The following is a 27,927-nucleotide window of genomic DNA, read 5'->3' as shown; positions in this document are numbered from 1 at the left end:
CATGTCTTGATAGATTCGACCTTTATGGGATCCATTCTGACACCATCCTTTGAGACTATGTGGCCAAGAAAGTGGATCTCTTCCAAGAAGAATTCACTTTTCTTAGGATTGACAAGTAGCTTGTGACTGCGCAACTCTTCAAACACAATGGTCAAATGATGCCTATGCTCCTCTTCATTCTTCGAATAGACCATCATGTCATCGAAGAATGTCCCAACAAATTGTTGATGCGAGCCGAAAATCCGGCCCATCATCTTGTTGAACGTGCCAAGAGCATTTGTTAGACCAAACGGCATCACTAGGAACACATAAAGACCAAATGTCGTTCTAAACAGAGTCTTGTGCACATCCTCTGGCCTTATACAAATCTGATGGTGGCCACTCTTAAGGTCTATCCTGCTGAAAATTAGAGCACCCTCTAAACAATCGAGAATATCATCAATCCTAGGAATAGGAAACCTATTCTTGATAGTATTCTTATTCAACGCACGATAATCAATACACATGCGCCATGAGCCATCCTTTTTCTATACTAGGAGCATTGGGGAGCAAAAGAATGAAGAAATAGGCTGTATCAACCCCTTCTCTAATAACTCCTCAACCTGGCCCATAATCTCTTTTTGTTGCCCCGCGCTAGCCCTGTAGGGAGGTCTATTTGGTGGTCTACACCCTGGCATCAAATCTATCTGATGGTCCTCAAGTCTCTCTGGCGGCAATTGCGACGGTAATGAATCAAAAAAACAGTCACTAAACTCTCACAAAAATCCTAACTTTTCTTTATCTAACACACATAAATTTGACTGACAATTATCTGAGACATCACGTGCAAAAATCAAGTACACAGAAAGATGATTCTTTATTACAGAAGTGATAGCTGAAGCAGATACAATAGGGACAGACTCCCCTTCGAGCTTTACATCCAAAACATGAGTCTTGCCCCTATGTTGAAGGGTGATCGTCTTGCCAAAGGCATCCAGCACACCATCTACTCTGAACATCCACGGAATTCCAAGTAGCGCATCACACCCTTCCAATGGCATGATATAGAACTCTTCTGTGTCCACATACGACTGAATATGCAGACACAGCTTTCCAATAATGGGAGTAACACACTCTGAGTAACCAGAACATGCCAACCCTGCCTCTGTTGTGTATCCCATCTCTTCACCTCTGATGCCTAGCTTCATAGCTAACTCTGGTGAGATAAAGTTTGCTTTCGCACTTGGATCAAAGAAGATGAGTGCCGTCTGATCTCTACTTTACCCCATGCTCTGCATAACTCGCTGGCATCTGTATTGGGCCTGTCACCCACCATGTCTGGCACCAAACCTATCTTGGGTTTAGGCTTCTTGCCTTTGTGGTCCTCTTTATCATGTGAGTCAGCTGGTCTTTTCCTTTGTGGACAATTGGTAGCAAAATGACCAGGCTGCTCGTATAAAAAGCATTTATTTTCAGCCATTAGAACCTTCTTTCCTCGAGCGACTTGCGCACAAAAGGCTTCCTTTTCTGTTTCTTTGCCTGCTCTCCAAAAGTCCCGGCTGAACTCTTGTCTTTGGTGGCCTTTTCTGACCTCTATGGCACATCAGGAGCCGTTTTCACAAAGGGCTTCTTCGCAGAATTTTTCTTTTGCTGCCCTCCTTTCTTGTTGCTCGGAAACCCATTGTCCTCTTGCAAGACCAGTGTTAGAAACTTCCATTAGCTTTACCTGGGAATGCTTTACCTATATCCAGCTAGATACCACCAGTTTTGGCCAAATTTCGGCAACATAACATCCCCAAAACTTGCACGAAACCAATTCCCCTGTTGGAACTCATTTCCACCGGCACAAACCCTCTGATTCCTGCACAAAAACAGTAAATACAGCTCGCTGTATTTACTGGTTTTTGCCCTGTTTTTAGGGCTAAACAGTCCCCGAACTGTCCTCTGTCAGTGGGACATTGGTCCCAATGGATCTAGCGTCCGTATGGCTGAAAAACAGTCAAAATACAGCACATAATCAGCGCTGAAATCGCATCTGTACGGTGAGGTTATCACCCTCACCAGTGCCTGCTTTTGGAGTAGCAGTCAGCTAATCCTGTTTCTGCTCAAGGAGGCTCTTGCCTCAGCACAAAAGCATGAAACCACACAACTGCACATCAGTCCAGTGAAAAGCCTTCTTGTGGGGCATCACATAACTGCACGTACGGGAGAGAGAGAGAAGTGTGTAGTGTGCAAGTCATCACTCCTAGCACCACACTATACATAGAGAGGAAAGGAAGCACTCCATAGCTCTTAACTTGTGACAGTTTGTAAAATGAAGCCTCCCAGATACAAAAATCAGCGTCCGTTTTTCTGCAAGAGGAAAGTGCACCATTTTGTGCCACTTGGCGCGATTACAAGCATTTTCCCATTTCGGGGTTGCCGCCTAAAAATCTCCCGATCAGTTGCCCAGTTGACTTTGCGACAGAGTTGTAAAATGTTCCCCTTGTCATACCGGAGGTAATGATGTGAACACATTTCATGGCCCAAAAATAGCAGTTCCCTAATTTTTAGGAGATGCTTCCGTTGGGCCCCCACTGGTCTTCTGACCATCTATCCTCATTGGGACCGCAATGTGGCCCAACTGTCAGATACTTTCCTTTGGTGATCCCACCTTGACTTTGTGCCTTTATTGAGTTCACTTCCTAGTATCCACTAACTTGCTAAGTGCGACGGGGGGACCTACATGATGTTGAACTGAGCCTAGACATCCTCTTACTATACGAATTCCAGTGCCGACCAACTTCCCGTCTGCGGGTGAAACTTCCGTTCACATTGGCCATACAATGTCCGACCATTGGGTCTCAAAGATAAAACAAAAATCATTGGAAAGAAACCAACAACTAAGGTTAGCGGTTGCCCCGTCCTCGTGACATAGTTAACAGTTGCCACATCCTCGTGACAATATGCATAATGTTAAATGCACTATGGGCCTATGATGCCCCAAGGCCCCAACGTTCATAAACTACAGCCCGCTCGGCGCTCAACGATAAGAAAACACTGCAACGGTCACTTTTTTTCAGTCGGATGAGTCCCGCACAGATCTTACAGAACGTACGGAACGTTCCGTACGTGGTACGAAGACTTGATCACTATCCAAATTTCATCGTATATCTTTCAAGATATTCCACTTTTATTAGAGAGAGAGAGAGAGAGAGAGAGAGAGAGAGAGAGAGAGAGAGAGAGAGAGAGAGAGAGAGAGAGAGAGAGAAATGAAATGAAATGATATATTAACGTCTACAAAAGGCCAAAATGACCTATCAGACCAACTGATTACAATGATGAGTCTAGTACCAAGTCTGGGTACAAACAAAGAAAACTACAAACTAAACACTGAGATAGGAGTGCTACCGACTCCTATGGGTGGCTGGTAGGCTGAGCAATGGTATCATGCCACATAGGTACAAAGTGGGGATAAGTGTCACCATGATATAATATAGCAGTAGTAGAAGCCTACCCTGATCGACACTCAGGGTACCGTGCTGGAATCCTGTGAATCCTCTGCCGCATTCTCCGCCGGTGCTGCGTGGCTCCCCTCCTTGGTCGCGGTCGTCTCGATCTCCCCAACTCTATAGCTCGGTCAATGAGAGTACCGCTGGTGTGTGTGTATGGGTGGGAACCGAGCTCTGTGATGGTGGTGTCCCCTCTGCCTCTGTGGTACTCAGACCAAAGAAATCTGAGATCCGTCTCTGGGGCTGTCTCTGTCTATGCCCTCTCAATAGAGAGTCTCTATGTCTCTGTATCTCAAGTAGAAATAATCCAAGACATCTCTGATCCTGATATCTCATGACTCTATCTAACGAGTCAAAACCATCTCTAAATAAACAATGAAAGCGTCCCCGTATCTCATAGTAGACTGTGCAGTGACATATGTAGTGATACTCTGTCTCTTGCTCTGCATGGCATAACTGACATATCCTACTATCTGCTGGTATGCCTCTGAATCTACCTGTCTCAATCCCAAGCTGGTGTGAAGATGTGCGAATCTGACCTATGGCACATTGTAACCCATGAGATAGATGTGTGTCCATGTAGCTGGGCCGTGTGACAAATCCGTCAGTTGTGAGTTGGAGAAGATGCTCTCTATAGAAAGCCCTCTTCGTACCCAACTCCCGTGATAGATCTATCGATGTCCTCCTGCTATCAAGCTGGATAAGATCCTGCCGAATGAGTCTAGTAATCTCCATCCGTGTAAGAGCCAAGGATGGTGCATCAAGAGAATACTGGAAGCAGGGCAGCCTGTCCATGCTGAAACCATGCCTTTGAAACCATGATCTCATCTGTGCATACCAACATGATGTATCTCCCTGTAATGCCAGCTGTCTCGATGACTCAAGAGCAAGTCTAGCATACCTGTCCCTGGTGGTGTCCCATAAGCTATGTACAAATGATACTGATCTAGTGAGTGCCTCAACCTCCATAGGTGGGGCAGCCAGATCCGCTCGAATGATGTCATGTGGAACTGAGGCCTTGGCTCTAATCAGCCTAGAAATCATAGATATCAAGGGCCTCTCCATATTACTCCATCCAGCATTGTCAACAGACGGCCCCCAAACCTGAACCCCGTAGTGCATAACTGAAGCGACCAAAGTGTCAAAAAGCCAGAGCTTTGTTCGAGGTTCCTGGAACTGAACCTGCGAACAAATCCTCTCTAAACCGCCTAGGGCTGCATAGGCACGAGTCAATCTAGTGTCTGCTTCCACTTTCAGTGTGAACCTCGGACCACTAAAGACCACCCCAAGATATGTGTATGCATCAGTGTACTCCATACTGTAGAGAGTGGCACCGGAGCTAAAGATTGTATGAATAACTCTAACTGGATGGATACAAAGGCAAAAGCCATGGGATACTTCATAAGTTCTCTAGTGAATTTGCCCTTGCCAACTTAAAAGACAAATAAACTCTTGAACATTATTACCTGCTCCATCAAAATGTTTGCGAGACTGCTATAAACTAAGCTGAGTTACAAGGAAGCACTACCTAAGATTAGATAGGAGATCAGTGAAATTTAAAAAAGATATTGTTCTAACTTACAGTACCGCCTCCACACCAACTGTCTAGACCATCTGCGCTTAATAGTCCTGCCAATCTCAACGCTCTCCTGGTTTGATTAAGATCGCCATGTAGATCTCCAACTGCAAGTGCACCAAGAGCAGAAATAGTAACCAAATGCACAAAGCAATATGCTGCTCAATATTCAGTTACAGAAACTTGTGCAATTCGATATAAAATCCAAACAGCATAAACAGGCCTAAGCATCAAGATTTTAATAACAAGCCAATAGCTCTAGTCACATTAAAACGAAAGCAATCTGGTGTTCTGCACATTTCACGCTAACACAAACGATACAAACCAGTGCAAAGAACAATCAAATCGACGAGTACTTGCAGCTTTAACTTTGATACACAGCTCTCAAAAAAATTCATATACCTTCAAATCTCAGAAAGGTCTCAATTTACAAACTATAAGAATGGCCCAAACACTAAACACACAATCGAGTGACATATCCAAAACAGAGATGTCAAGTGAAAACTTTCTTATTATTCAAAATAATAACTTTTTAACTTGCCGGGCTTTGTTACAGGCTTGGACACTCCAAGCGAAAAAATCAATAGCAACACACAAACAGATACGGCAAAATCACTGAACTTGATTAGAGAGTGAGAGAGAGAGTCGACACGACACAGCGAAGTTCCGCGCCCAGATGCACTGGCTCCAAAGACCAGCAACCCTTTCGGTATTTCTTTATTATTGCTCACACCAAAGTACAACTCCCGAGGGTCCTCTGTTCTCAGACTCTGCGTCCAGATGCTCTGCAGAGTGAGGCCCCAAGGGTCCTTTTAAACTTACAAGGGATGCCCAAAAGCAGAGCCCCAAAGCATCTGATTCAAAAGCACTAAACCCCAAAAGCATCTGCTCCCAAAAGCTAGCACTGAAATCTGCCCAAAACAGCCAGTGCTATTTGCAGAAATCCGTACAGGTTGCCACTAGGCAGCGCCAGTGCATTTCGCCGAAAATCCGTGTAGTTGTGCCACGTCATCATCCGTATGAATTGCCACGTCAGTATATCAACGCATTTTACGGAAATCAGCCTCAAACCTCAAGCTTTGGGATTTTTAGGGTTTGGCCCCTCGGCCGGTGCTCAAAAGTACTTTAAGTTGATCGACTCGATTTCTCTTGTCCACTCGGTGAATTTCTCTTCCACTTCGTCATGCCACGTCATCAACTTTGTGGCATGCTCCATGCTGCCTTGCTCCCGCGTTCTGATCTTTGACATCAGCCCTCCCCCTTGACGTCTTCATTTGCTGCCCTGCTGCTTAGAATGGCCCTTGTCTTCCACCTGCAGCCCCCTTTCTTGCCCCACTTCTCCCCAACCTGCTAACCAAACCGTGTTTCCCCCCCCCCCCCCCCACCCTCTCTCTCTCTCTCTCTCTCTCTCTCTCTCTCTCTCTCTCTCTCTCTCTCTCTCTCTCTCTCTCTCTCTCTCTCTCTCTCTCTCTCTCTCTCTCATGGACTATCAGCCACCTCATGGACACAGATTGAGGGACGACAGATATGTATAATATCACGCTTGTTCCACAGCAAGCCCTCAGTACCACACAACATTATTAGAGCATGAGTAAGCTACTCCACTTATGCTACTCGAGGCTATTTTCCAAACACTTTACCTCACTCACAAGAAGAAAAAGATGCCATTAGATAGACTCACACACAGAGCTTCGAGCCTTCCAGACAACTTTCAGAGTCAGGCGAGTAGAGTCGTTGCACTCGCAGGTGAGAGAGTGGTTTAGAGCACATGGACTAGGCATGGATAGATTACCACCCTTTCAGTATGACCCGGACTCACCCTTCATCCAACTCTCACAGAGACAGTAACACAGTACTTAGACAGAATCTATCGTAGCTCTACATCAGTGAGACATGGATCGCACCTAGAGAGCCTCTTCCCCGGAAGAGGGTTCATTTAGAGACCACGCTACATGGACACATATACGCCACATAGTTCTCAAGTGGCGATTGTTCAGCTCCGGGTATCTTGACACTAGCCAAAGATAGAGAAAGGAAGAGCTTCTCATACCCCCCAAGCTGAGAGGCTCTACCAGCTTTGCACAGAGAGGGTGATTGAGGACAAGGAGCACTTTGTCTACAGATGTACAGCATGTGACAGTATCAGAGAAAGATATGAGGCTCTTTTCAACGGACAGCCCACCCTACGACAAATCATGAAGTCTAGAGATCAACGCCACTATGGCCATTTTCTAGTGGAGATACATAGACATAGAGAGACACTGTTGGCACCAGTAGTGGATCCAGAGGGTGGCACTACAGTCACAGCTTATAGACTTCTTCCATAGGACCACCACCCATCACATCAACACAGCGAGGGGTCACAGCAAGTTGAAACGGTCAAAGCTTGGAAACGTCCCCGAGCTCCAAGATACAAATCTCGGAGACTCCCAAGTACAAATCTAGACTTGCCACCACTAGGTAGCCCAGGAGAGATCTGATCAGATACTCGCAGACTCAGCCGCCATCATATGTGCAGCCCTTTACACCACACACCCCCATGTACTAGATCTTACACCCCCAGTTTGACATCAGCCACTGATCAATCACATTTATGTCAAGGGTCACAGATACAAATCCTAATCATTGTGACCATTTAGCAATCACATCCAGACCACGCTGATCTTTTACGGATGTCTTGATCTACTAAATCTTGTTACTATCAGATTCATATCTTTTTTGTTCACATTTCAATCAAGCAAACCATGCCCCTGACCATCCCCACAAGACAATACATCCACATAGCATGCAACGCACAAAATCACACACTTAGTTCACACTGAACACCTTGTTTTCAATCATTTAATCCAGCCATCTAATTCCGTCCAGAACTCTTGATGCACCTAGATCATTGTGCAATCATCTCATCCTTCCAGAACTCTTGATGCACTCACACCAATTTCCAGACAGACATCTTGATGCACTAGAATCTTATTCAGTTCACTTAGCCATCACATCGAGAAGTGGCTGATTTGTACCAGATGTCTAGATGCACTAAGTTCAAATCATTCATCAGACAAAATGCTGCAAACATTTCATCTTTCTCTACGTGTCTCTAACAATACACACATGAAAGAGCAAATGTTTTCAATTCAATCAAGGAAATTTCCAATTTAGTGCACACGGTTCATAAAGTCGTTCCGCAAATTACTGTCAACCCGTCAGTACCCTAAAATCTCAAAAGAAATTAGTGACTTTATTCAATCTAGGCAATCTATCCTTCAAGGTACAGCTCTCTCTGAAGAGAATTTGCAATGTTCTCCACCTCCATCCACTTTGCATCGAGGGCCAAAAAGCAAATTATCCGGTGGACCTAGCTTACCTTTCTGTTCTTTTCTTGTGTCCTTTTACCTATTGGTAGCCCTTCTGGATTTCCTGTCCTTGGCACCTCAATCTGAATCTGTGGAATTCTCTGATCTACCAACTGATTCCCTTTTAATTTCTTTCCTTGTGCCCTAGGACCTGTGGATAGCCTCATTAGCCTCCCCTGTCCACTGGCACTTCAGTCTCAATCGTCGGAACCCTGAGACGCACTATCATCCCATCCCTGTTCTTCTCCGAATCCTCTGATGAACTTGCATTTGATTCCCTTAGTTCGTCGGAACCCTCGAATGCGCTACCATCTATTTCTCTTACTTCTCCGGAATTTTATGATGAGCTGTTATCCGATTCCCTTGATTCATTATCTTCATTGGAAGACTCTTGCCCTATTGAGGTGGACACTAGTAGGAAATGTCAATGAGCCGGCATGCATTCCAAATCCTTGCTTAGCATGTCCCATAAGTCTCTTAATAGAGTTGTTCTAGACGATACTCTCGAGTTTCTTTTGGCAAACCACAGCAAAACCGCTCAATCTGGTCCCTCAGAGTAATCTTCCAAAACGAAGACACTCACAAATAAGTATCCCAAAACCTATGGCAAACCTATGGCAGTAGTCATCCAACGTATCTTTCTTAGTCATTCTCAAATGATGCCAAGCCGAAATGACGTCTCTTTCATATTCGTCTGATATCCAAGTTGACGTGAAAATTTTCTTGAATTTTACCCACGTAGTAGGTGCTTCTTTGCGTAACAACATAGTGGACCACCATGTTTGTGCAGTTGCTTTCAAGTAAGATGCTGCCCTTCGCACCTTGGAGTGTTCCGAGAACCAACGTCCAGAGAAGGCAACATCAAAATGTTGTATAAACTCAAGCTCGATGGGTGTCCTTGTAGCCTGAAAACATCTCAAACCTGACGGCTTGACCCCCTTGCTTGAACTCCTTATCTTCTTGCTCATCTCCTCAATGTCAATAAAGGAGGGTCTCTCCTCCTCTGAACTACTAGATGGCCTCCCATGCCTCCTAGACATTTTCACAAATCGTTTTTCTTGCTTTTTCTCTATTTCTTCCACCTTTTCTCATCCTCACTAGAACTAAAGGACGAGAACTGTCGAAACTCTCTGAAGACGAAGAAAAATATGAGTCATCCTCGAAACGAGCACGCTTCTTAGATCTGCTTGCCACCTCGAAAGTCAACTTCCGGCCCAAATAACTGGGGAAATTCACCGATTTTCCCTTCTTCGGAGAATGCTTCAAGCCTTTCAATATCTCGTTCATCTACTTGTCAAGAGCTGAGCCCAGCTATTTCTGTGAGTACAGTTTTCGGTTTTCTGCACTCATCTGTCCTTTCAGCTTTCTTCCTGACCTCATAGCAGAACCAATGGCCTCACGCAATCTAGAGTGAATCTCATCCATCGGGTAATTCTTCAGCTGTTTCGCAAATTTCGGGTCTCTCAGCAATTGATCAATCTTTTCACACCGTGTCAACCTGCAGTTGACGTTTGTACTCCCCTCTGGCAAACTTCCCCGTCGAAAATTTGTCCAATTCTTCATTCTTTCCTTTGGTTCCCATGCCAGATTTCAGCTTTTCTTCGCCTTCCCACTTAGAGGTGTTACGTCTGTCAGATTCTCGCGAGAACCCATGTGTGCTCTTGGGTTCTTTATGGCTTATGCCCCTTAAGACAGAGCCATAAAGACGGGAGCGGGTGCGATGCGCGATGGACTAATGGTGGGAGAGGCTAATTAGTCCGGGACAGGGACACGAAGATTCCTTGACAAACAAAATCTTGATTGCTCTGTCAGATTCTCCTCGAGAACCTGTGTGTGTTGCCGAAGGGATCGGTTCCTCCATAGAAGAAGAATCTTTAAGAGCATTGTTACAAGCTTGGACACTCCAAGCGAGAAACCAATAGCAACACACGAACGAAATTTCAAAATCACTGAACTTTGAGAGAGAGAGAGAGAGAGAGAGCCGACACGACATGGCGGAGTTCCATGCCCGGTTGCATTGACCCCAAAGACCGGCGCCCTTTTCGGTATTTCTTTATTACGAGTCGCGAGAGTACAACTCTCGAGGGTCCTCTGCTCTCAGACTCTGCGTCCAGATGCTCTGCAAAGTGAGGCCCCCAAGGGCTCCTTTTAAACTTACAAGGGATGCCCAAAAGCAGAGCCCCAAAAGCAATCAGTTCAAAAGTACATGACCCTAAAAGCATTAAACCCCAAAAGCTAGCGCCAAGGTGGAATCGGTACGTACGTACCTTACGATTCCGTACGGTACGGTACAATACGTACCGTACGGTACAGTACGGCAATTTTTTTTATTTTTTTTTTGGGTGTTTTTTTTGTTTTTTTTTGGGGCCATTTTCTCCACGGACCACTCGCGCTAGAGGCGCTTTCAGATTGGGATAATAGGGTGAAAGGGAGAGAGCCTTAGGCTTTTTTAATCGACCAGGATTACAATCTCTCTTTTGAAAGGTCTGTGAACTTAAATTTAGTGTAATTTTCTTTTTTTACAAATGGTACGTACCTATCACGTACCTAAAGGTTGGTTCAGTACGGAAGTACGTTCCGTACGTACCTAAACCGTACCGTACACTACGTACCTTTCCACCTTGGCTAGCGCTAAAGCTGCTAGCACATTTTGCGGAAATCCCTACAACCTGCCACATCTTCAACGTAGAACTCGGGCGTCCGTACAGCATGCCACGTCAATAGTGTGATTTGCGGGTGTCCATATAGCTGCCACGTCATTAGTCCTATGCAATTTTGGGGGTCAGCTTTATTTAAAAAGGGTTTTGGGCCCCACGACCGGTGCTTTGAAATTCGTTTAGGTCCCTTTCTTCAGTTTCTCTTGTCCACTCCGCCATTTCTCTTCCAGTTGGGCATGCCACGTCATCATTTTGTGACAGATGCACTTCATAATTGTACTTCCTTGAGCATATAGATGTGCACTCATAGGCCCTAGAGATGTAATTCCCCCCCTCATATACCATGTGCCTTGTATCCTAGCATTCCATGGATCACGCCCTCCCCCCCACCATAGGACCACATTTTGTTACTTTGAACTTTTGTCCTTTCTTGAGAGACGGAGGACACACACCCCTATATATGTGACTTGTCTCATAGGCCGACTCCGTTAATAGACATAAAACGATCCTTCTTTCTGTTGAAGTTTGTAGCATCTCAAGTAAATAGCCCAATGTCATCCCAATAATTTTTTTAAAAAAATTCAAGAAAGAGATCCTTCTATTAGTTAAAAATTGCCCATTGGGCTACAACACCCCCGAAGGGAAAGATACATGAGGAGAGACTCTCCCAACTGAAAAAATATGTACAAATGTAGGCTAGATCAGGACATAGTGGGTGGGAAGAACCATACTAGTGGGCGGTAATGCCATCGAGGGGTCCCCTGCTCAATAGTGAAGAAGGGGCCCGAACTTCATAGTCATAGGAAGGCCTGTCGACGCTCCCTCATGCGATCCAATCCACCCTGAAGCTGGTCAAACTGGCCTCGTAGGGTGTGTATGAGCTCTAGCCAAATGTCTCGTACTGTCTCAATAGGTGGAATTGCTCTGGCCTCAATAACGTGAAAGCAGCGGGCCCGCCATATGAACCACAGTGTCAGGCTACTGATGAGGGCCCATCGGCCATCGGCCTCCTGTCTCCAGTCCTGGGAATTCACCTCCAATGCTAAGCATAGTCATGATCGGCCATCCTGTATCTCTATCATCATGCTGACTCACTCTCTCGTACTGGAGTGCTGGGGCCGTGAGCGTGAACCATGCTGCCGAGCCCCAGGTAAACTGTCTACTTGTACCTAGTGAGGGGAGCAAACAAAGGACTCGCAACCATATTTGTTGTGCCATGGGACAGCCCCATAGGCAATGCCTTTGTGTCTCTCTATGATGACCACATGATATGTCACAAAGTGATGACGTGGCGGACAACAAAAACCCTAATTTCTGCCAGAAACCCTAAAATTCCTGCAAACCCTAATTTTTGCCAAAAACCCTAAATTCCGGAAATCGCGGAGGCGGATTATTTATAAAAAATAAAAAATAACAAAATTTGGAAAATGATGAGCGACGCGATTTTTGCTTTTGCTTTTTTTTTATAAAAAAGAGAAAAGACTCTCTAAGAGAGAGAGAGAACTGATGCTTTTGATTTTAAAAGCTTTTGGGGCTCTGCTTTTGGGCATCCCTTGTAACCTTTAAATTAGTGGTGAGGGCCTCACTTCTCAGAGCATCTGGACGCAGAGTCTGAGAGTGAAACCCTAACCGCTCTCTTGTACTTTGATGATTGATTAATACAAAAAGAAATACCGAAAGGGGCGCCAGTCTTTGGGGCCAATATCTCTAGGCACGGAACTCCGCCGGGCCAGTGCAAATCTATTGTGATCTGTGAATTGTTTTGAAGTGGTTATTTGGTGCTGTCGTGGTTGATTCTTGACTTGGAGTGTCCAAGTTTGTTACAGTGGTATCAGAGCACGGCCGATTTCTCTTCTACGGGAAATCGATCCCCGAATTTTTTTCCGCGGCACCTATGGCTTCAGGCAGTGATCAGTCGACTCCCTCTGCATCTGGAGATGCGGGCTAGGATCACAACGAAGATTCAGGCAGAGAGTATGGCCCGCCTTGGCCTACTTAGGCGGAGCGGCGAGAGATAGAGCGTCGCCAGTTGATCGGCGATGCAACAAAGATGATGCTCAATTTTGCCAAGGACCCGAAGATGGCAAAATATATGAACCAGACCTCTTTGGAAGAGGTACAGATGGAGTGGCAGAGAACCACAACACCACTCCCGAAACCCGCTCTCAAGAAACCTTCTGCCTCCAAGAAATATACGGAGAAGGAACTGGAGAACGTGGTTGATGCACGGATTGCTCAGCTTTTCGACGTGCAAAAGAAAGACAAAAAGCACGGCAAAAAGCAGAAGAAAGGCACTGACTTCCCGGGATATTTGGGTCGTCGGTTGACATTTGACAAGGCAAAGAAACGGAAGAAGCGTGTTCGATTTGAAGGAGTACCCAGTTCTTCTTCTTCTTCTTCTGACAGTTCTTCTAGCTCCTCGGATTAGAGCGAAGAAGACAGAAAAGGTAAAAAGCGAAGCAAGAAGCAACGCTTTGGAAAGGGCAAGAGAAAGGCAAAGAAGGCTAAATCTCGCCCAGAGACTCACAGTTCTACTGAGGACTCGTCTACAGACAGCTCAGGTTCCGATGACGGAAAGTTTTATGCGAACAAGAAGAATTTTTACAAAGCCAACCAGTATGACTTTCTCGAAGATAAAAGCAAGAAAGTCCGAGAGTTTAAGGAAGGTGGCCACTCGATCAAGTTTGATACTTTTCAAGATACTCAGATGCTTCGAAGCCTTTGTCTTTTATTCAGCAGTTTGACATCGCTTTCGCGGGAGGACGCTATTCAGAGCACTCCAAGATTTGGAGAGCTGCCTCTTATTTTAAGGGGAATGCTCGCACTTGGTGGTCGAGGTAACAGCCTTTCAGACGTTGAAAGAGAAATTGACTACGGGACCTATTTTGACTTTGCCGGACTTGCAGAAGTCATTTGAAGTATTTTGTGATGCTTGTGGTCGTAGTCTGGGTGCGGTCTTGATGCAAGAAGGCCATGTCATAGCTTACGAGAGCCGTTTGTTCTCTAGGCCGGAGATGACAGCACAGTTCTATGAGAAAGAGTTTTTGGCGGTTATCCATGCTCTTACTCAATGGCAGCATTACCTACTCGGAGCGGATTTTACTGTCTTTACAGACCATCAGAGTTTGCGCTACTTCTTGTCACAGAAGCAGCTTTCGGAAAAACACATGCGGTGGGTGAACATCTTGTCACAGTTCCACTTCCAGATTGTCCATGTGCAGGGACAGAAGAATGTGGTGGCAGATGCTTTGTCTCGGAAACCGTTGGTTCTGGCTATTTCCGCGATACATCATAGGAGCTTCGAGGATATGGTCGATCAGTATGCCACAGATACAGGTTTTGCAGATATTTTCACACGGATACGGGATGGGGAGACAGTAGCTGGATACACCCTTCGGGAAGACTACTTGATGAAAAAGACTATGTTGTGAGTTACACAGCCGTTGAGGGAAAAGGTTATGACTGATTGCCACTGTCCACCTTTTACGGGTCACCGCGGCATTGCTACCACCATGAAAGGGGTAGAGAGAGATTTCTTTTGGCGGAGACTGAAGAAGGATGTGGAAGAGTTTGCGCGCAGTTGCTTGGTATGCCAGAAGGTCAAGTTTGACAGGCATAAGGCACAGGGATTGTTACAGCCTTTACCCATACCCACCCGCCCCTGGGAAAATATTGCAATGGATTTCATTTTTGATCTCCCGAGAATACAGAATGATCACGATGATTTTTCGATTACATGGCACGCCTGAGACGATTGTCTCCGACAGAGACCCCAGATTTATGAGTTTGTTTTGGAAGGCAATTTGGGAGAACATTGGCACGCGGTTGCAGTTCTTGTCATCGTTCCACTTGCAAACTGACGGGCAATTTGAGATTGCCAATTCAGTGATTTTAGATTTATTGAAGTCTTGTATCTCGGATCAGAAGACTCAATGGGAAAAGAACTTACCTTTGGTGGAATTTGCCTACAATAACACGATACACTCTTTGACGGGGAAGATGCCATGTGAGATTGTTGAAACTGCTGCGAAGGTTCCATCCTTCCTGAGCACGAAAGATTAGAAATTTGAAGCTGATGAATATTCGCGAGATTTGGATACGGCTTTTGCCAAGGGTCGCGAGACTTTGCAGGAGTCTCAAGAACGACAGAAAAAGGCAGCGGATCGCCATCGTCGCGACTTGAAACTGAAAGAGGATGATTGGGTGCTCTTACTTTTGAGAAGGCACGCCTAAGAAAGAAAAAGGGAAAGGAGAGGCTTTTTCCAAAGCTTAGTATGTGATACTAAGGACCTTTCCAGATTACAGAAAAGATGAATGATATCTCCTTCCGATTGAAACTGCCAGATACTTGGGGGATTCACAATGCATTGCATGTGAGTCTCTTGAACCCTGTTAAGGGTGATGTGCCTGATGATGGGGAGCCTGATGAGCAACCCAAAGTGGAAGAAAACGAGGAGATCCTTGTTCCTGAACAGATTTTGGCACATAATGATACGAAGAATAAGGGTAAAGTCCGAAGGTGGTTCTTGGTTAAGTTCAAGAACTTTCCTGCATTTGATGCGAAGTGGATGGAGGAGGAGGACCTAGCAGATACTCCTCAGATTGTGAAACTTTACCTCGATGTTTTGGTTTAGCATAGTCTACTCCAAACGGAACCCAGAACTCAGCTTGGCCGAAGATCTGGTGCAGTGGGATGCACAAGAGGGGAGTTACTCCACTCCTTTGTCAACAGATGCCTCGATTTTGATACTAAAGTCACTGATGTCTCTTTGAGCTTCAGGGATACTGAGAGCTGACAGTATTCTGCTGGATGACTTTATGAAATGGAATTCCTGATTATGATACTGATTTGTTCTTGACTTCTTGTGAGTGCAGGAACTGATAGCCGAAATGACTGCAGCATTTTGGTCTGATTGATCTCGAATAGACATGGTTGCAATAGGGGTTAGTCAATCGGACATCGATGAGGTCCCGATTGGACCTAGATGTGATTGCTAGCTACATTCCCGATAAATCATGGTCTAAGATCCGAATGAATGTTGAATGTCATGTGATGTCCTGTGATGTCTGGTGATGTCCTGTGATGTCGTGTGATGTGACTGTCGATTTTGTACATGTGCTAGATGTGCGTTCCTAGTACGTAGGTACTAATAGTCAGTGTCTGCTAAGACGGTTTATGGCTTTTGTCGGTTTTGCAGGCGTAATCGCGGTCGATTACAATGCTTTCAAGAGGGGGGTATGTCACAAAGTGATGACGTGGCGGACAACAGAAACCCTAATTCCTGCCAAAAACCCTAAAATTCCTGCAAACCCTAATTTTTGCCAAAAACCCTAAATTCCGGAAATCGCGGAGGCGGATTATTTATAAAAAATAAAAAATAACAAAATTTGGAAAATGATGAGCGACGCGATTTTTGCTTTTGCTTTTTTTTTATAAAAAAGAGAAAAGACTCTCTAAGAGAGAGAGAACTGATGCTTTTGATTTTAAAAGCTTTTGGGGCTCTGCTTTTGGGCATCCCTTGTAACCTTTAAATTAGTGGTGAGGGCCTCACTTCTCAGAGCATCTGGACGCAGAGTCTGAGAGTGAAACCCTAACCGCTCTCTTGTACTTTGATGATTGATTAATACAAAAAGAAATACCGAAAGGGGCGCCAGTCTTTGGGGCCAATATCTCTAGGCACAGAACTCCGCCGGGCCAGTGCAAATCTATTGTGATCTGTGAATTGTTTTGAAGTGGTTATTTGGTGCTGTCGTGGTTGATTCTTGACTTGGAGTGTCCAAGTTTGTTACTTGATGTGCACGTTGAAGGGTGGCCAATGTGCTCCAATCAGCTTCCCATTGCTACGGCCCTGTGAGCAACCAGCCACTCGAACATCGTGGCTCTCCGAGGTTGTCTACTATCCAGAGACGCGTTTAAAAGTCTGTCAAGAACTCATGTGAGAGGCCCTCCCTCTGCCAGTGGTCTGCTGCTGCTGGAGAGATCTCACGTCGAGCAGTCAGGATATGACGGCCCAAGCGGGCTGTGTACTTTAAAAAGGGAATCCCATGGTGGTCTCTGGCAGTGAAGGGATCTCACCAAAACCACTCTCCAAGATCCCACTAAACACGGGCTAGAGGGTGGCTCTCCCAAGCCCACAGTCTCCACCCTCCCGTCTCTAAGCTGGCTGGGTCGGGGTGTAGCACGCACGATCTCGCACTAATGCCCAACACTCTGATCCATTGGAAGTAGCACTCTGAGATCTCTAATGGCTCCGAGAAGACACGATGCAATCAGCCCTCGCTCTGAACCTCGAAGAAAAGACAAATGCCACTGTCCGAGCACGCCTTGACTACAATCAAGACCTCCAATCTAGTAAATGCACCCATCCAATGGGGGGCCATGGGCTCAAGAGGTGCATGCCAGTTTGCAGGAATGGCCTCTAAAACATCCTGGCACATTCTCAAGGCTCCACGCACGTCACGCAATCTGTCACTGTGTAACTCCTCTTGCAATAAGCTGAAGTGCAGCCAATCCCCAAGTGCTCGCAGGGCTCTCTGCTAGGCCCCCCAAGAAACATGTGGCCGACTCCCTACCATAAGACCCCTCTCTATGCGAACCAAGGGGTTCCAGATTAGTGGCTGCCTCAAGCGCTCCACCAAGCATCTCGGCTGATGCTGCTCTAAGCTCTCCATGAGCTGCTCCCAAGAGCGAAGTATACTCAATGCAAAGAGATCCTCCCAGCCTCTGCTCAGTCCCACTCTGCGAATCTCTGTGAAGATCCATCGTGTAGACGGGCCCCATGGGCCGCCTGTCTGTGGAGCTCTGTTTTGAATCCTCTATAGTAGTAGCTCCTACCAGGGCTCTGCTCCTGGAAGAAGTCCTCTGACAATGAGCTTCCCAGGGAGAGCTCTACTCTCTCGTGTTGAATCAATGATCCCGAGGCCTCCCTGAGATTGAGGAAGTGTAACGACCAGCCAAGAGACCTTGGCCCATGCTGACTGTGTATCTCGCCCTGACCACAAAAATTCTTGATCAATCACTGAAGCTGGTTGATGCAAGAAGAACTCGAGAAGATCCAACAGGAGGTGATGTACCACATTGTTGCCAACAACACCTGGTTGACAACCACCACCCTGCCAGCAAGAGAAAGGCGTGCCGAGCTCCAATGAACCAGCTTCCTCCGTATCGATATGAGGAGGGGAGTTGTCTGCTACTCACGGGATAAGTGAGGGGACGGGCTTGAAGTAAGTCCCGAACTCGCCTCTACTGGGTCGAGTGCCAATAATCTTACATATGACCGAGGTGGCCTGCAAGCGTTCCACCTCGGCCATCAAGCTCGCTTGCTCTTCTGCCGAAAGAGCAAGTCGAAGGGTCAGCTCCGTGGTGTCGGCCGAGGGGGCTTCAATGGAGTCCCTCTATGGTGGAGCAAGGGCCACCATTCTATGTTTGCTGCTGTAGAGAAGAGGGCATTGGTCATGCAAATCACATCTTGATCATGCAAATCATCATGCTCGTGAGAAATCACATCTTGATCATGCAAATCATCATGCTTGTCATTGTCATCCAAATCATTATGCAAATCATTGGCATCCAAATCATCATGCTTATCATTGTCATTCAATTCATCATGCAAATCATTATCATTCAATTCATCATGCTTCTCATTATCGTGCAAATCATTGTGCTTATCATTGTCGTTCAAAACATTATCATGCTTCATACAATCATGCAAATCCTGTGTATCATGCAATGGAGAAGAAAAGACTGAGAGAGTCTCCTTTTCCCGAATCTCTTGCATCGGTGCCTGCACTTGAGAAAAGAGTCGCAACATCTCTTGCAGTCGTGCTTTGTTCTCGCAATAAAATTCTGCTTGTCTTGCTTGCTTCTCTGCTTGTCTGCGTTCCATTTCTGCTTGTCTTTCTTTGAATTCATGATCCAATTTGGCTTGTCGTTCTTTGGCTTCCAAGCGTGCTTGCTCGCTCTCACGCGCTATGGCTGCCATTCTTTCTTGGTACTTACGCTCGCTTTCTAACTTCCTGTCCATCCTCTTGTCGAAAGACTCCATAGGAGTTAGTGCAATCCTTGTCGTAGATGGAAAAGGGGGAGGGTCGGAAAACCTCTTGGTGGGGAAAATTCTTCTTCGCCTCTCTCATGCTCATCATCTCCAAGCGAAGTATCCATTCCGCTTCGAGTGATGATCATTTTGAAGTCGTGGGTTCTTGTAGGTTCTTGTGGTCTGGGTTTTTAAGTTCACGAGGAACTTGGGTTCTTGAGGGTCTTGGGTTGTTGGGGTTCTTGAGGTTTTCTTTCGCTTGCAAATCGCGTTGGAGAAGGATCTTCTCTTCACCCGAGTTCTACTCTTTTCTGCGGGCGTACCCCTTGGCGGCCTTGCGCTCACACCAAGGTTGCTTTTTCCCACCTCACATCGATGGGCCGGCCGCTAAGTGCACCGTCCGCTCTCAATGAGTGAAAAGAGACACAAGGGGGTTGGACAAGCCCTTCTTTCTTGGGATTCCAGTCACTCTTCAACAAAACACGATTAGGAATCGCAACGCCCAAGTAAACTTGGGTTCGTGCCACCACAACAAGCAAAAAAAAATTCTTGTGGTTCTTGTGGTTCTTTCCTTGAGTAATGTAGAACACTTCCAAAGCTCTGATACCAATGTTAGGTGCAGCGGAATGATTGTTTGCGCTTTGCTCAAGATGAGTGCTCCGAATTGTGCTCAAGGTTCCTTTTAGTTCTTATGGAAGGGAGAGCCTTCCGTTCTTAGTGGAAAGTGCTATGATCACGAACAAAGTGAATGGACAATGTGCGTGCAAGTGAATGAGACTGAGAGAAGGAGAGAGAAGAGATACGACACCCGAGAGGTTATAAATCCCTCCTCCGAAGGCCCCACTCTCGTCGGCGAGAGTGGTCTACTTTGATTGCACATAGGTGTACAATGCGTATGCAATGGACTGATGCAATTTGGACTATGCCGATGACGACGACGACTTAATGGCTGAAATCTGGGATCTTCTAATCGCTGAATTTTGAGACTGTTTCAGTGGTTGAAAATGACTTTTGGCTGCGTTTTTATGGCTGAAAATGGGGAAACATCTGCAACCATCTTGGGGCTGAAAGTCAAAACGCTGGCTGAATCTGCATCTGCAATCAAAAACGTAGATGTATCTGATGCATAGCAAAAAACGCTACTGCTGATCTTCTGCTATTGATGGCTGAGTACCAAAACGCTGATGCTTCTGCTACAGAGAGCTGAAAACACGGTGGTTCTGATGCGGTAAAGCTGAGAATCAAAAACGCTAATACCTCTTCCTAGCGTTAGTGGATACTGCTGGTCTGGAGTGCATGGCGATGATGCATAGGTGAAAACGCCAGGGCTGCTGTGTTGATGGCGATGAAGCATTTACTGAAACGCCAAGTCTTGTGGAGGTACTGCTAGGGAACACCAAAACGCTACCTGCTGCTGTGAGAGGAAACGCCAAGGTTGGGGGGGTCCTGCGGGTTCTGCAGAGAAGTTGCCTGTTGAGCGGGGAGCTCCTGCTGCCTCTTCTGCCCGAAAGTGCTAACTTGGGTTTGCTTATATATTGACTTAGCAAAATTGCCCTACCTACTTTTGTTGGAAAGTCACTTAAAAATAATAAGTGAAAATAACCAAAAATAGGGAAAATAGGCTAAATGCATTGGAAAATTCCCCTTACTGATGCTAATGGATTCTGCTGGGAATTCCGATGATCATGCTGTGTGCAACCGAAGGATATGCATCTATGCTAAGTGACTAGGCATGCACGATCTACGAATAGACTCACAAAAGTGCCAGATCACTGCTAATCTAGACTTGACTGAACTGACTGAACACTGCTGTGGTGTAGCTTGTCCACGGACACATACGGTTGGGATGTGTCACGTGACTGCACCAGATCACCCCATCAGCACCAGCATTTTCCGATTTCAGCCATAACCTCACCGTACGTCGTAGATCCAACCATTAGTACCAGCCTTTTCACTTTTCAGCCCAAAATAGCAAATCAGCCAGCGTTTTCAGATTCAGCCCTCAGAATCCATATCAGCTGCAATTGCAAATCCCATTCAGCATCCCTAGCGTTTTGCATTTTCAACCCTTAGCCTCTACATTGTAGAGCCAAGCATCTACAGCAAGATCCCATCAACATCTCAACATCTAGGATTAGTGTATCAACATTTGTGCAATCTAAAGCAAAATTCAAATACCTCTCTAGCGATAGAGAGGGGGGCCCTTCGAGAGGGGTTTGGGATCCCATCTGATGTTGGTCTTCTTTCTCTCTTTCACTCGCAAAACCTTCACTCACTCTCCTCTCTCTATAGTCTATTGCACATCTATCTCATGAAGTAAAAGGAACTATCTCATTCAATAAAAGGAACCTTGAGTGAGCATTGAGCACTCATCCTGAGCATTTACCATCAATCAATTTCGCTGCACATTACAGATGATTGGTTCAGATCTCTCTCTCTCTCTCTCTCTCTCTCTCTCTCTCTCTCTCTCCAAGAAAAGAGGCTAATTCTATTACTTGAAAATCTCCCAGAACGCCCAAATGGTGCCTATTCTGAGAGCAAGTACATCATTGTTCACATAGCAAGCCCATAGGCATCAAACGGAAAACTGTAAAACGAGATACAACTAGGCACATGGCTGAACAGAAAAACACGAAGGCCAGGGTAAAAAACCTCTCCTAAAGAGAGTAAAAAGTGCCTTGGCAAGCTAAATGGAGAGTGGATGGCAATAGCCTCTAAAAGATAGGCACTTCAACTAAAAGCCCATTCAGTCACTGTAAATCAAGAACTAGAGCCACCAAAAGCCACCATTGGTGAAGATGACAGCGAGCAGCTACAAGAAGCTGGATGTCGGGCAGAGCCGGCCAACTAGTAAAATCTGACAGCAAAAGGTAATGGAGGAACATGAGGGAGAGAGCAGTTGCTGGACGAAGGTGAGGGTGAAGAGGCAATTGACATCGCCAAAAGACTTTAGCAGGATAACACAAGGTGGGTAACAAAGCTTTGTACCATAGCAAACAAGGAGCTTTCATCCAGAAGAGCGAGCGATCCACTTGCTGAAGGTGGCTCCTGAAGACCATAACTGAAGAGGGAAATCCATGCAGGCAGTGCAAGATGCTTTGAAAATTGCGTCCAAGTGAAAACTGTCTGAAAAGTCTTGGGAGAGCGAGGAGAGAGAAAACAAACAAACAAACAAACAAGAACGAAAACAAAAGCAATAGAAACAGAAAACCAAGAAAAGAGAACTCGAAGGACATGCATCCACGCACTCACACACGCTCTCTCTCTCTCTCTCTCTCTCTCTCTCTCTCTCTCTCTCTCTCTCTCTCTCTCTCTCTCTCTCTCTCTCTCTCTCTCTCTCTCTCTCTCTCTCTCTCTCTCTCTCTCTCTCTCACACACACACACACACACACACACACAACCGAAAGCAAGTCCTCAGAGGGTAACAAAACCCACAGACTCGCGCTAAAAGATACAATCAAGAACAACCAAGAAACAAGGAAAGAAGAGAAAACAAAGAAAACAAACCCGAAACAAGCAGGGTACGGACGAAGCACGGGCCAATAGCTCTAGGCACGGAACTACGTCGGGTCGTGTCGTCTCTATTAAAGTGTGATAAAGTTTTGTGAAGTGACTCTAAGTGATCTCACGTGTGTCGTGCCAAATTCCCGACTTGGGGTTTCCAAGTATATTACAACGGAATCAGAGCTTCACTCTTTTTCCTTCCAAGGAGCATCCGATCCTTCTTGTCGCGACACACATGGATTCAGTCAACAAATCCCGCAAGGACCAGAACAACCCACCTGACAACTCAGGGTCGACTGAGCACGGAAAATTCAAACAGACAACAACCACTTTCTAGAGATTCAAAAGAAGAGTATGGGCCACCCCGGCCAAGGGAATATGAACGAATGGAGATGCAACGTCAACAGCAAGTTGATGCTTGTGCTAAGCAGATGCTCAAGTATTCTAAGGATCCCCAATACGCGGAATTTTTGACTCAGCACCAAATTGATAAGATGCATTCTCAATGGCGTACGACCATCGATTCACCTGTGAAGTCCGCTTTGAAGAAAGCTCCTGTGCCACGGATGTTCACTGAAGATGAACTCGACGATGTTGTCGACAGACGAGGCAGCCAACTTTTAGTTTGTGACATCTCCCCTTCTTGAAAGAAGAGTAATCGTCCTCGATTATATCTACAAAACATTTCAAGTTGGAAAAATAATACCCAAGGGTCATTCCGTTCTCATTCCATATTGGAGCTCTTGATATTTTGACGTAGAAAAATTAGCCATCACACCTAGAACGCGTTGATCTGTAGCGGGTGTCTCGATGCACTAAAATTACATACCCAAGGCAATCTCACCCAAGTTCACGATGCAGAACACATGCTTACATATGCATGTTACAAGACATATAAACATGTAGTCGCCGATGCACACCCACCCCTGCAAGTCAAGGCTATGAGCTATTCAACATCAATCCTCCCGCAAATAACCTACAAAAGTCCGTGTCACATGACACATCCAACCCTATGTGTCCGTGGACAAGCTACAGCATGACAAGGGTTCAGTTCAGTCAAGTCAATCTAGAATAGGAAGTGATCTGGCACTTTTGTGAGTCTGTTCGCAGACCGTGCATGTCTAGGCACTTAGGTTAGATGCATATCCTCCGGTTGCACACAACATGATCATCAGCATTACCATCAGAATCCATCAGGGGAATTTTCCAGTGCATTAAACCTAGTTTCCCTATTTTTGACATTTTTCACTTATTTATTAAGTGACTTTTGTTGGAAACTAGGTAGGACAATTTTGCTAATGAAATATATAAGCAAACCAGAGCTAGCACTTTCTGGCAGAAGAAGAAGGAGAGCAACAGGCACTCAGTACAGCAGGCCTCTAGAGAACCTTCTCAAGCAAGACTTTCCCCCAACTTGGAACCTGGCGTTTTTACCTAAACACACCAGTGTTTTCAGCCTAAGCCCATCAGCGTTTTCAGCCTGGTGGCCTTAGCATTTTCAGCAAAGAATTCCCGCGTCATTCATCCCCTACACTAAGCGTTTTTTCCAGCCCTTGCATTGGCGATTCTGCAGCAGCAATACAGCGTTTTCAGCAGCAACATACCAGTGTTTTGCATCAGCAAATTCAGCGACTAAAGACTAGCACATTCAGCGTTTTTCATAGACAGCAACCAGCGTTTTTGTAGCAGCATGAGCCAACGTTTTTTTTCAGCCAACAAGTTAGCAGATCAGCCCTCAACTTGGTGCAACAGTTACCGATTCGAAGCACTCAGTTTTCAGCTTTAGACTCGTCCTCGTCGTCCACACCGTTGGCCTCGACATAGCCCATTTAGATTTGCATCAGCATCTTGTACCAGATTGTGCAATCAATAGTAGACCACTCTGGCCATCGAGAGTGGGGCCCTTGGAGGAGGGTTTGATAACATCTCTGGTGTCGTATTCTCTTCTCTCTCTATCTCTCAGTCTCATGCACCTTCACGCACAGTGTCCATTCCCTTTGTTTGTATCCATTGCACTCTCTCACTAAAGGAACGGAAGGCTCCCCCTTCCATAAGTAAAAGGAACCCTTGAGCACAGTTCGGAGCACTCATCTTGAGCAAAGTTCAACATTCCTTCCGCTGCACCTTACATTGGTATCAGAGCTTTGGCAGTGTTCTGTATCACTCAAGGAAAGAACCACAAGAACCACATAATTTTAATTTTTATTTGCTTGTTGCGGCCCCACGTAACCCAAGATCTCTAGAGCTGTCGAGTCCTAGTCGTGTTTTTGAAGAGTGACAGGAATCCCAAGAAAGAAGGGCTTTTCCAGCCTCTCCTTGTGCCTCTTTTCACTCATTGAGAGTGGACCATGCACTTAGCGGCCGGCCAATCGACGTGAGGTGGGAAAAAGCAACCTTGGTGTGAGCGCAAGGCCGTCAAGGGGTGCGCCCGCGGAAAAGAGCAGAATGTGGGTGAAGAGAAGATCCTTCTCTAACACAGATTGCAAGCGAAAGAAGAACCTCAAGAACTCAAGAACCTCAAGAACCCCAAGAACCTCAAGAACCTCAAGACCCCCAAGAACCCAAGAACCCAAGACCCATAAGAACCCAAGACTTCAGTGGATGGTCATCACTCAAAGCGGAATGGATACTTCACTTGGAGGTGATGAGCATGAGAGAGGCGAAGAAGAATGTTCCCCACCGGGAGGATTTTTTGACCCTCCCCCTTCCCCATCCACGCCACGAGTTGTACCAAATCCTATGGAGACTTTGGTCAAGACAATGCTGGACATGATCGCACAACAAGAAGCGAATCGTTTGGCGGCCGAAGAAAGACAGGCAGAGCGTGCGGCACAGAGTGAACGACACATGCAAGAGTTGGTCCGACATGTTCTCGCCTCGAAGTCCGAGCCAACCAAAGATGTTGGTAGTTCATCAAGTGGCGCAAGCCGAGATTCGGACTCCAACAACCCAGTCATAGAGAAGATCCAGTTCAATGAGTATGATGGTAAGATGGATGCTACGGTTATTCATTCTTGGTTGCATCAATTTAATGCTTATTTTGCGACAACTAAGAAGACAGGAAATAGCAAGGTTTTGACGGCAGTTATGTACCTTGCCGGTGATGCCATCAATTGGTGCCACGCATGGCAAGAGGCACAGTTAGCCGCGCACTTAGAGGAAGCCGACGAATTCTCGCCCCTTTCCTTCAATTGGGCCGATTTCCAAGACAAGCTCAAGGCGCGGTTTATGCCACCTCAGTACCTAGCACGGTTGAAAGACGATTGGCACGGTCTCAAGCAAAATGGTATGCCAGTTATGTCTTTCTCTAATCGTGTTTTGCAGCTCGGCACTCAATTACGCAAATCGGATGCGGAGCACAAGGAGGCATTCCTTTATGGATTGGACGAGTATATCAAGTATGATGTCGAGGTGCTCAATCCAATCGATCTCAACAAGACGGTAGCGATTGCTCTCGCACAAGAGATGAAGCACAAGGGAAAGCCTAAGGAAAACAAGACTTCGACAAGTACCTCTCAAACCTCTCCGAACCCTCAAAACGGTAAGAACGGTAAGAACGGTGACTCTTCTAACCAATCTTCCAATAGTCTCTCAGAAAAGAACTCGCAAAATGAACCTAAGGGTAAAGCTAACACAATTGCTAAACCTAAGCTCACTCCAGATGAAAAGGTAGCACAAGGAATTTTAGGAGGATACATCACGTCGAAAGAGCAAAGCACTTATTCTAAGGAAGGTCCTTGTTTTCATTGTCACATTAAGGGTCACATAAAAAGAAAATGTTATAAGCTTGAATCAAATGAATCTAAAGAACCCACAGAACCCATTTCCTTTGTCAATGCAATAAATGAGAACACAAGTGTGACCCAAGTCTCTCATGATGCTCTCATTGGTGAGTCTCTCATTAAGTGTTATGGTCATGTGAATGGTCAGCGTTGTGTTATATTGTTTGACCCAGGCAGTATGCATGATGTGATTAGTCCCTCTCTTGTTGAGAGAGCCCGCCTAGAGGTTAGTCAAAAATCTCCTCTAGAGGGCTTCGCTCCCGGTATGGACTCTCTCATCACGAAAGAGTGTCTTGATGTTTTGTTCACTCTTCAACAAGTGTCCTTCCATAGGAAATTTGTCGTCTCTCCTCTCTCAGGATGTGATATGATTTTGGGCATTCGATGGTTTCGTAAGCATAACCCTCTCATTGATTGGGCGGAAAATATGTTCACTTTCAATGCCAAAAGTGACTCTCCCCTTGTCATTCGTGGAGAGCAAGTTGTTCATTCTCCATCTCTCATTTCTAATGTACAAGCAAAGATTGAAAGGATTAAGGAGAAGGAGACTCTCTCAGTATCTTCTTCTCCAAAGCATGACACACATGATTTTTTTTTCCGAGAAAAAGATCCTTCTATTAGTTAATGAAACTGCCCATAGGGCTACAACCACCTCTTCGAGAGAGGGCTACAACAACCATGATGGGGAGACTCTCTCGATGAAAAACAGTATATGTACAATGAGGCTAAATCAAGAAATGGGGGGAGGGAAGAGCCACACAGGTGGACGGTAGTGTCATCTGAGTACACCCTGGGCAATGGTGAAAAAAGGCCCAGGACGCCAAAGTCGAAGGAAGGCCTCTCTACGCTCCCTCATGCGGTCGGAGCTGCCCTGAAGTCTCTCGAGCTGTCCTCTGAGGGTGTGGATCAGCTCTAACCAAAGATCACGAACAGTCTCTGTTGGTGGTATAGGGCGAGACTCAAAGATGCGGAAGCAAGGGGCCCGCCAGATGAACCAGAGTGTCAGGCCACTGATGAGCTCCCAGCACTCCTCTCTCTAACTGCACCACTCCTGTGGAGTAAGCTCTGTGGCGGGCTGGAGTGTGGGTCGCCCCCCCTGCATCACTATCATCCTGCTGGTGGAAGATAGCTCAAACTGAAGTACCGGGCCCGTGAGAGTGGACCACGCAAATGTCCTCCAAGTGTACTGCTGAGCCGTGGAAAGAGCAGGCATCAACCGAAGAACACAAAGCTACACCTGATGTGCCAAGGGACAGTCCCAAAGACAGTGACGCTGACTCTCCACAAGATGGTCACAAGCTACGCATGCGACCGAGAGACCACTATGCACCAGCCAGCTCCCAACTGTTGTAGCTCTGTGTGCGACCAGCCACTGAAACAAAGTGACTCTCCTCGGCTGTCCGGAGTCCCACAACCTCCCCCAAAAAGCTGCCAAGAACTCAGCTGTGAGACCCTCCTCCTACCAATGAGGTGTTGCAGCAAGGCGAGCCTCTCTCTGTGCTGCCAGTATGTGACATCCCAATCGAACAATGTACTGAAAGAAAGGGACACCTGG

General features: G+C 46.1%; 1 protein-coding gene across 1 annotated transcript in view; it reads right to left on the bottom strand.

Annotated features, from left to right (window-relative positions):
• The window catches only part of SLP1 (Calcineurin-like metallo-phosphoesterase superfamily protein), a 95,038-nt gene that overhangs the window by 49,848 nt on the left and 17,263 nt on the right, over positions 1 to 27,927 (bottom strand). Inside the window, exon 2 of the mRNA XM_086522835.1 lies at positions 5,053 to 5,153. Coding sequence (XP_086378961.1) covers positions 5,053 to 5,153 — 101 coding nt within the window. The remainder of the gene's footprint in view (positions 1 to 5,052; positions 5,154 to 27,927) is intronic.

This window comes from Adiantum capillus-veneris, chromosome 11 (genome assembly GCF_014529385.1).
Source record: "Adiantum capillus-veneris isolate H3 chromosome 11, ASM1452938v2, whole genome shotgun sequence".
Lineage (NCBI taxonomy): Eukaryota > Viridiplantae > Streptophyta > Polypodiopsida > Polypodiales > Pteridaceae > Adiantum > Adiantum capillus-veneris.
The sequence above is the reverse complement of the archived record's forward strand: the minus strand, read 5'-3'. Positions and strand labels throughout refer to the sequence as shown.